Source organism: Haliotis rubra, unplaced genomic scaffold, assembly GCF_003918875.1.
Source record: "Haliotis rubra isolate DU_JTF1 unplaced genomic scaffold, ASM391887v1 Scf1394, whole genome shotgun sequence".
NCBI classification, from domain to species: domain Eukaryota; kingdom Metazoa; phylum Mollusca; class Gastropoda; order Lepetellida; family Haliotidae; genus Haliotis; species Haliotis rubra.
Genome location: NW_025765330.1, coordinates 154,487 through 164,972, shown reverse-complemented (window position 1 = coordinate 164,972; position 10,486 = coordinate 154,487). Strand labels below are relative to the sequence as shown.

The following is a 10,486-nucleotide window of genomic DNA, read 5'->3' as shown; positions in this document are numbered from 1 at the left end:
ACAACTCTGTCTTTTACAGGGAGCCAGTGTAAGTCCTTCAGGACTGGTGTTATGTGCACATACATATGTGTGCGTGTTATGAGCCTGGCAGCTGTGTTTTCAACACGCTGTAACTTGTCCATGTACTTCTGCTGTATTCCATAGAGTAGACTGTTGCAGTAGTCTAGACGTGATGTCACAAATGCATGGGTTAGGCATTTTACTGATGGTGTGTCCATGTACCTGCTAATCTGTCTGGTGTTCCTTAGGTGGAAATATGCAGATTTGCAGATGAGTCAAAGATGACACCTAGATTTCGAGCATGGCTTTCTGGTTGAACAAACGCGTCTCCAATTTGAACTCCAGGGTTCTTGAACTTTGATTTTGTCTGTTTGGAGCTGATGATGAGAATCTCAGTTTTGTCATCGTTCAGTTTCAGAAAATAGCTGTTCATCCAACATTTGATCTCAGCTATGCAATTTGTTATTGCCTGTACAGAAGACGCAGTTTGTGGCTTGAATCCGAGATATAGCTGAGTGTCATCAGAATAGAGATTGTGGGCTCGGGCTATATCACCAACGGGTATGGTCTATACAGTGAACAGGATTGGCGCAGAGGCGCAGTACCTCATGGTCTCTCCAAGGCCCTTCCTGATCCCTCAACAGGGTTGACCCGCGAAGATCCGGGTTAGAATTGATCTTCTGTAACCCAAACTTGTAAGAGGCGACTTACAGGATCGGGTGGTCAGGATCGCTGACTTGATTGACACATGTCATCGTATCCCAACTGCGTATATTGATGCTCGCGATATTGGCCACTGGATTGGCTGGTCCAGACTCGATTATTTACAGACCGCCGCGTAAAACTACACTTACTCACTCTGCAGGATGTTTTGTTTTGTAGCAAGCTACAAGACTACATTATTGATTGTAGCAAGCTACAAGACTACATTAATGATTGTAGCAAGCTACGAGGCTCTACAGAAATGGTTATAGGAAGACACTTGTCTCTACAGAAATGATTATAACAGGGGAACACTCCTTTGTACCTTTGTGAGAATTTGATACCAGCCCTAATGCTGACCGTGTAATGATTTATTGTGCTGTGAAGCATTTCGGGTCGGGGGTCATCTCAAAAAGGTGTTATTTTTTTAAATCTTTAATCCTTGCAAAGACACGAGGGCCTGTGCTACTGAGTGGTCAGCGAACACCTTGGTCACAGAACTATTGGCTAGATATGTTGCATTGGCTGGCAACTATCGTGTTCTCTTCCTAAACTTGCAATGACCGTGTAGATCTTAATGTACAGAAACATGCATAAAACAAGTTGTTACCTTATAATTACAGGCGGTCCCGTGACCCAAGAAGACGTATTTTCCTCAATATTGTAGTGTCGTATAACGTTTGAGAATATCATGTTCTGTCAAAGACTGGTGCATTTTACACACGACAGAAGAAAAATAAACGCATTCTGACAGCCTCCAGAGTCAGCCCACACAACGCATCATCACCTCACCAAGTCATTTAGTGCTCTTCTGAATCACAAACGCCTGATTCCATCTCATTGAAACGCTCTCATTAAAATAGTGGGTTCGAATCCCGGCTCGTCCTAATTACCCTTCCAGGTTTGTCAGGACCATACCCTTGCTCGTGGATTGCAACGAGGTGGTAAACGTCTTCGACCTAAATTACTCCGGGTTTTGCTCCCCCAAAAAGCTGAAACGTCGTGATATAACTGAAATACTGCTCAAAGTGAGTTAAACCCAACCAACTCATTCACTCGTGTAGTGCTATACTCCTAGATGATGTTTCCATAATGAATGATGCATGATAATTGATGGTCCTCGTGTAATGTCGTAATGCAAATTATGCACACAAGTGTAATGTGCGTGTACATGTGTGTTGCTCAATGTAAAGATCTTAATGCATTTGATTTGGGTTGTGTGAATGAGTGAGTTTTGTTTTACGCCGCTTTTAGAAATATGCCAGCAATATCTGGGGACACCACTGTATCCATATTGGGCTTCACACATTGTACCCATGTTGGGAATCGAACCGGGTTTTTTTGGCGAGACGAGCGAACGCTTTAACCCCTATTTTGGGGTAAATGTGCATCAAACAATAATGATCAAAGTCCAATGTTTAGGTTCGAATAAATTTATTCATGAAGCAGTTTAATATTGAGCGTCTGAAATGCCCTTCAACATAATTAGAATTCATAGTTTAATCTGGCTATGATTGCAATGCACTCAACATTGGCACATACGGCTCAGACGATACTTAAGTGTGAAATTAACATCCGTTGGGCAGAAGTATTACCATCTTTCAACAACAGGCGTTGGAAGGCTAATACATTCCTGTCTAATCTGCAGAGTCATGCTTGACATAAAAGTTCAGATACTGACAATGAATACTGTGTCAGAAAGTTATGTTTGGGTGTTGAACTTTTGAGAAAAAGCTAAAGCCAGTAGTCTTTTTTTCTAAAATGATCAATTAATTAAATAACAAACGCGCAATAACTTATATGAACTTGATATCACCACTATACGAGAGGTCCGGCCATGACCTTGGAAATGAAGTCCTCGTACTTGACGTTGCCCTCCAGATCCTCTCTCAAGTCGGTGCACTTCATGATGTCGTCCATCTGGGTGTCGGTCAGTCGGTCTCCCAGAGATGTCAGAACGTGCCTCAACTCAGCAGATGAGATAAAACCCTGACCCTCTCTGTCGAATGTCTTGAAAGCCTCCATGAAGTCGGCGTAGGTGCCTGTGTCCTTGATCTGCATGACGGTCTGGTAGATGGGCAGGAACTCCTCCAGTTTGTAGTTCTTCTCTCCAAACTTCTCCACACCTCCGTTCTTCATGATGGTGGTCATGGTAGGGTTGAGGCCCAGACAGTACAACATGTCGCCGGTCTTGGCAGCATCGACGGCGCCATCACGACCATCCCAGAAATCGAAAAGGTCGAACACCTCTGTGGCTTCTTCAATCTCGTCCTTGGACAATTTGATTTGTGGAGTTGCAGCCTTTGTGGGCTTTGTTGGTTTAGCTGTCTTGGATGCCTGAAACAATACATTCAATTGTACTATACTCTTTTCACAGGATTTTCTTTTCTAAGCATGAACTATTAAACACTATGTGGCAATTTTACATGCTGGCATTCTGGAAATTATATATTTATGTTGGGTTTTCTACGTTGTCCGAGAAATATCAAAGCATTCAGTAAATAATCGAAAGTGTCTAATCTAATATTATTACATTTAGACGTGCAGTATTTCACGCCACGGCACCAAATCTAGCCGCAATAGCATTGAAACTGGTTTAATGCAATAAAACAATGATTAGTTGGAAAATATGTTCGTGTTTGACCTATGACGATAAAAACAAATGAATCGATTTGTGTTTGTCATTGCATACAATGTCTTTATCAAGACAAATATAGACAATATACAAATCTAGAATGTTTACTCATTATAAAGTGTAAGTTATCTATTTCGGTACTGAATCATGAACAATATGCAGCTAAGCTTCCATAACATGGACACACTGGGGGTTCAGTGCGAGATAACAAAGTTTTGAAACTCATTCCTGGTTGTTTATTAATCTTCCACGTCCAGAAGTATAAAGTTTAATCCCAATACGCCCATAAAAAGGCGTATCACCAAGTGAATCAGCACAGACGATACCAGAGTTTCATGGGCAACAGATGAATGTTTGATGTACAATCATACAATCTGCCTACAGCGGATCTGTTGACGGATAACCGTGACAGTCCTCAGTGGCATATCAAGATCAGGGGCGGATACAGCTTTTTGAGAAAGGGGGATGCACACTATTGAGCAAATGAGGGGTGCACACTTCATTTTCACCCGAGTTTCAATGGTCATTTAATAAACTTACACCCCGTGCACCCCTCTGGATCCGCCTATGATGATCTTGTGATATCATCGAGTATTTTAAATCATCCCTTTCGACAACAGTTTCCCGTTCACAACGTAACTGACATAAATAGCTGATATCAAGGCTGTGTTTTTCTTTTGCATTATTTCTTAACATAGCTATCTTTACCGTTGAACTTTCAGTCGAGGCTTGTACAAAACAAATGTACCTGCATTTTATGGATACCCGTATTCTCTATGTTTCTTTAAATATAGAGTGAGTGAGTTAAATTTTACGCCGCTTTCAGCAATATTCAAGCTGTATGGCTGAGGTCTGTAAATAATTCAGTCAGGACCAGGCAATCCAGTGATCAACAGCATGAGCATCGATCTGCGCAACTGGGAACCGATGATATGTGTCAACCAAGTCAGCGAGCCTGACCACCCCATCCCGTTAGTCGCCTCTTACTACAAGCATGGGTTACTGAAGATCAGTTCTAACCAGGATCTTCACGGGTCTTTAAATATAGCACGTCAGTGCAAAATAATACCCACTATCATCAGAAACAAATTCCGTTTAGTGTAAAGGAAAAATAGCTGTGAAAATCATGGATCACTGAAAGTCAGTCTTGACACCAGGTGTTTAAGCAATGTCTAGTATAAAGTAAATAAAATAAAAAATGACAGGTATGTTACGCGTGTCGATACTCCTGAATGTGTAACTGACATTCCATTTCATTTAGAGGTTAACAGCAGCATATGTTATAGTTGGGATTAGGATGAGAAAGCCACAATAACTCGGTGCGCCTAATGGCAGGAAGAGTTGTATACTCCCCAGGGAGTTGAGATTGATAATACGATGTGCCGTTGAGATTGACATCCAATGATCGAGGAAAAAATACCAGTGCCTTGAGCATGCACTAGTTGCCTGGATATGTGCGCTATATAAATATCCTATAATAATAATAAAATAATAATAATAATTACACTTTCTTAGTAAAGTACAGATTCTAATACTTTTGCTGGGTTGAGTGTGTAGCTGACAGTACGTTTCATTGTGAGCTTCTCTTAAAATAAGGACGTCATTAGAACAGTAGACAATTCAAGATACAACATCTCATAGTTATTAGTTCCATTTGCAACATTTAAGAATAATAAAGTATATTAGAAACTATGCCATACTTACCATGGTGCTTGAGTGTGTGCTGCCTGGAGAATGTCGGTATACTGTCTGCTTCTACTGGCGTGTGTATATATACCTACCTTGACCCTGCCGTGCACGTGGGGTGCCCATGTGGCAGCCCGCATCTCAGCTGTTCTTACCTCATCCCCTCATTAATTAAGGATACAGTTATTACACACATTATATCATTATACATCTGAATTGGGATGCTCGGCGGGGCTGAGCGGCAGGAATATGGATTTGGGGGTAGGGGTTGAGGTGGAGGGAGAGGTCGGATTTGGGACCGATGGTCTCTGATTTAACATACTTCTTGTTTATTAAACAGCAGTATCTGGCACAACATCGGTGAATTACAAGGGGGTATGCACATTAAATGAAACCCCGAGAACAAGAAGGGTTAGTTTCTACGGTAGTCTAAGTTAACGCTCATCACGGACCGCACGTGCATTTGTTTCACTACTCCAACTACTGCGCGAACCCCCCTTGTAATACAAACCAATAATAGAAATTTGAAACTTTGATCGTTTGTTAAACAACTTTTATCCTAAGTTGAATAAAATTCTGAGATTTAAAATTTCAATTGGCAAGGTAAAATCATGAGGATTCGCAATCTTAATTTCACTTAATGTGATTTACTTTTTCGCTTAAAGTGAAATTCATCGGTACGTTTTCACTGCAAACAGACTATATCCTGCGACATATATGTATCCTTAATCTAACCTGTGCTATATATATTTCATCTAACGTGCGATACATATGTGTATTCCAGTCCATAATCTAGCCTGCTGCATATATCAGTCCTTTTTCTTACCTGCGCCAAATATATGTGAATTCCAGTTTATTGTAGTCTGAGACATACATGGGTGCTTAATCTAAACTCTGCTACATACATGTATATGTATAACGGTACTTAATCTGGCTTACGATATTATTATTAGTCGTGTGTCAAGCAGTATGTTGTGCGGGGATGAACAGTGTATTATCTGTAGCCAACAACTGAACATTGGTTCTGAACATACTGGAACTTAAACCATCACATAAGCTATAACCAGTAATTTGGAATTAGTGCTTGCAACTAAGGGTCTCAGAGAGTAGTTCAATAGCTTGCAATAGCCGGCTGCATTAATATACTATCAGTTCCGCCGTTTCTCCAGACGTGTGAATGCCCTCGTTTGTAATTATGAACCACGGTCGTTTTGGTCTATCGAGTATATATAATTTCCTATTTGCCTGTAGAGAACACAGGCTGCTTTGAAAGCATTTCGTGACCCCGTTTTACACTGTTTTCATATTCTGACCCTATGATATCTAGCCAGGAAACGAAGATAGAAGATGAATTGAGTCACGCATGAATGCACAAGTACTTTTACTAAGTACAACTAGCTATCTGCAACGTCAGCCGTGCCGACGTTAGATGATGGTAAACGGCCAGACTCAACAGGGGATATTAAAGTAGGCTACACTTCACGATAAATATGGAATGATGAAGGAAGGCTTTACAAGAATATTAGCTCTCTATACTACAGGAATGATAACATATAGTAGGCTACAAGAATATTAGCTCTCTATACTACAGGAATGATAACATATAGTAGGCTACAAGAATATTAGCTCTCTATACTACAGGAATGATAAGATATAGTAGGCTACAAGAATATTAGCTCTCTATACTACAGGAATGATAACATATAGTAGGCTACAAGAATATTAGCTCTCTATACAACAGGAATGATAAGATATAGTAAGCTACAAGAATATTAGCTCTCTATACTACAGGAATGATAACATATAGTAGGCTACAAGAATGATAGCTCTTTATATTACAGGAATGATAACATATAGTAGGATACAGGAATATTAGCTCTCTATACTACAGGAATGGTAACATATAGTAGGCTACAAGAATATTAGCTCTCTATACTACAGGAATGGTAACATATAGTAGGTTACAAGAATATTAGCTCTCTATACTACAGGAATGGTAACATATAGTAGGCTACAAGAATATTAGCTCTCTACACTACAGGAATGGTAACAGCAGGCTTCAGTATTCTGTAGGATTGACAAAAGTAGGCTACACGATTCTACAGGAATGTTAATAGTAGGCTGCAAGATTCTACAGGAATGTCAATAGCAGGCTACAAGATTCTACAGGAATGTTAATAGGAGACGACAAGATTATACGGGAATAGTAAAAGTAGGCTACAAGATTCTACAGGAATGTTAATTGTAGGCTGCAAGATTATACGGGAATAGTAACATATAGTAGGCTACACGATTCTACAGGAATGTTAATAGTAGGTTACAAGATTCTACAGGAATGTTAATTGTAGGCTGCAAGATTATACGGGAATGTTAATAGTAGGCTACAAGATTCTACAGGAATAATAATAGTAGGCTACAAGATTCTACAGGAATAATAATAGTAGGCTACAAGTTTGCATAGGAATGTTAATAGCAGGCTGCAAGATTATACGGGAATAGTAACAGTAGGCTACAAGATTCTACAGGAATGTTAATAGTAGGCTACAAGATTCTACAGGAATAATAATAGTAGGCTACAAGTTTGCATAGGAATGTTAATAGCAGGCTGCAAGATTATACGGGAATAGTAATAGTAGGCTACAAGATTCTACAGGAATAAAAATAGTAGGCTACAAGTTTGCATAGGAATGTTAATAGCAGGCTGCAAGATTATACGGGAATAGTAACAGTAGGCTGCAAGATTCTACAGGAATGTTAATAGTAGGCTACAAGATTCTACAGGAATAATAATAGTAGGCTACAAGTTTGCATAGGAATGTTAATAGCAGGCTGCAAGATTATACGGGAATAGTAACAGTAGGCTACAAGATTCTACAGGAATGTTAATAGTAGCCTACAAAATTCTACAGGAATGTTAATAGCAGGCTACAAGATTCTACAGGATTGATAACAGTAGGCTAACAGATTCTACAGGACTGATTTAAGAGGCTAGAAGATTGTACGGAAACACAACTCTACAAGAAGGATTACAGAGAGCTGGACGACAGCAAGAATATTTGTTTTAGCATACGGTATTCTGTGAGAGAGATAGCTTCTCATTCTTTGCCATGACGACCAGACAGGTCGCTTCGCCAGACGGGCAAGGCAATACCACATGTTAGGAGTACAGGGTTCCGTGGGGATTACGATTGGGGTGATAACGGCAATAAAGTTAATGGTACAGTAATTATACAAAAGCTGATTGGTTCCTGCTGGTTACGACGAAGAGTGTAACAGTAAAGATGTGAGAATTTCTAGGATACTTTAGACACGGGAGTCTTGGAGGTTTCATTATTATTACCCGAGTGTGTTTTATTATCCTAAAGGTGGTAAAATAGGAATTTACATTGTATTTTTGTAAGTGTTTGGCGAAATCACTTTTATTTTTTGCCTGTCGTTTCCAAGATTTAGTATATGTACTGCGTTAGCTTTATTCGGCTTTAGTCCTGCCCATGTCGTCATCCATGACGATGAAGACTTTACAGCGTCATGTCTAATGGTGACTATCTTGTATTGTCAGCGGGTTAACCCGCTACCTGTATAATACCCCTGCACCAATGGCGTTTGATTGTGTATCTATTACTTTAACGCCGCAGTCAGCAATATTCCAGCTGTATGGCGGCGGTCTGTAAGTAATCGAGTCTGGACCAGACAATCCAGTGATCAACAGCATGGGCATCGATCTGCGTAATTGGGAACCGATGACATGTGTCAACCAAGTCAGCGCGTCTGACCACCCGATCCCGTTGGTCCACTCCACGAAAGGATGGGTTACTGAAGATCAATTCTAACCTGGATCTTCACGGGTTAGAAGATAAGAGCAGTTAGACACAATTTAAGCTGATAATTGAATTGGGGGGAAAAAACAAACAAAGCCGTCAACTCAACCATTCCCAATTGTTTACTTCAGAGCGTAACACAGCATGACGAAACAGATCTTTAATGTCCTCAAAGTTGTATATACGTAGCTCATTACAACACAAAGCTCATACTCAAAAACTATACGTCACATACGATGAATGATATATTTGTAAAACAAATAGTTCCATTTTGACACAACCTTGATGTTGCCATTTTCATTTTCCTTTGAAGTAACTCCTTATTGAAACACATTTCAACTCTCTGGACTGATTTGTACAATTTATATTGGGATTTATAAAAAGACTTATTTCAAGCATAAAAAGTTTAATTGTGATATAAACAAAAATATACAAAAGGAACATATCATGTTTTTCACATCCACCTATCTTTAAGCGGGCTGTCCACAACGACTAAGTAAATGACGCATGCTTTTCGGGTTTGAAACGTGTCTTCAACACACGATAACACACAGACAATGCATCTAATACGATAAAAGTTTTTAGGTGCACACGCTTGATGGAACAATGTGACACTTCACATATGAGGGGTTGAAACTTCCGGATTAAGTGAGTGAGATAACTTTTACGCCGCTTTTAACAATATTCCGTCAATGTCACAGCGGCGCCACCAGAAATGGACTGCACACATTGTACCCATGTGGGGAATCGAACCGGATCTTCCGCATGCCGAGCGAATGCTTTAACCATTAGGCTACCCCACCGTCCCTCCGGATTAAGACGTGCTTGAGGTCGTGTCACTACTTACACTGTCTCACATAGAGAACCCGGCCTCCACTGCCCCGAATCCGGAATCGCTTTGGGACCTCATAGTAACCCCGAAGATGCAGCGAACATTCACGACCGGTCCAGCCAATAGCTTTACAACCGATCCTTATACACTCCTTCTTACAATCCTCAAAACTAGATGTCTTAGCTACGCTATTGTCATCTATAACGAGGCCGTAGACGCCGTCAAAGCCAGGACCGGAACGACTGCATGCTGAAAACAAAGTTAGAAACTAAACTGATAAATCAACTCGTTTTAGCAAAGAAGGACGAGATGTACAGTGTATAAGGAAGTGTTAGAGTGAGTGAGTATGATTTTACGCAGCTTTTAGGTATATTCAAGCAGTATCACGGCGGAGGACACCAGACATGGGACTCAAACATCGTACCCATGCGGGGAATCGAACCTGTGTCACTCACTCACCCACTCACTTTAAACAATCGAGTCCAGACCTGACAATCTCGTGATTGATGCCATGAGTTTCGATTACTAAGGATGTGTTTATTAATCACTATCAACTAATGAGGCTACCGGCTTTAGTTGTAGAGGTTGCAGCACAAACTGAAGGTACCTACTTCTGTTGCATACGTCGCCGGTGACGTTGTACCGGTACCCTTCCTTGCAGATACAATGTTCACCCTGGATACACTGCATGTCCCGGTCCCCGCAGTCTGACGTCAGCAAACACGGTGAGAAATATCCAACTGATCGGAAAGCAAGCGGAAGTGCCATCACATGGGTAGTATCATTTGTTAGTCCATGGAAAATTAGCAGCAC

The 10,486-nt window shown here is 40.6% G+C and overlaps 1 protein-coding gene across 1 annotated transcript; it reads right to left on the bottom strand.

Annotated features, from left to right (window-relative positions):
- Positions 1-2,119: 2,119 nt before the first annotated feature.
- Positions 2,120-5,124, bottom strand: LOC124268603 (myosin, essential light chain, adductor muscle-like). Its single transcript, XM_046703600.1, has 2 exons — positions 5,042-5,124; positions 2,120-3,039 (listed from the first exon to the last, which is right to left on the bottom strand). The coding sequence occupies exons 1-2, from the start codon at positions 5,042-5,044 to the stop codon at positions 2,521-2,523; spliced, it is 522 nt and encodes a 173-aa protein (XP_046559556.1). The 5' UTR covers positions 5,045-5,124; the 3' UTR covers positions 2,120-2,520.
- Between the last annotated feature and the right edge of the window lie 5,362 nt (positions 5,125-10,486).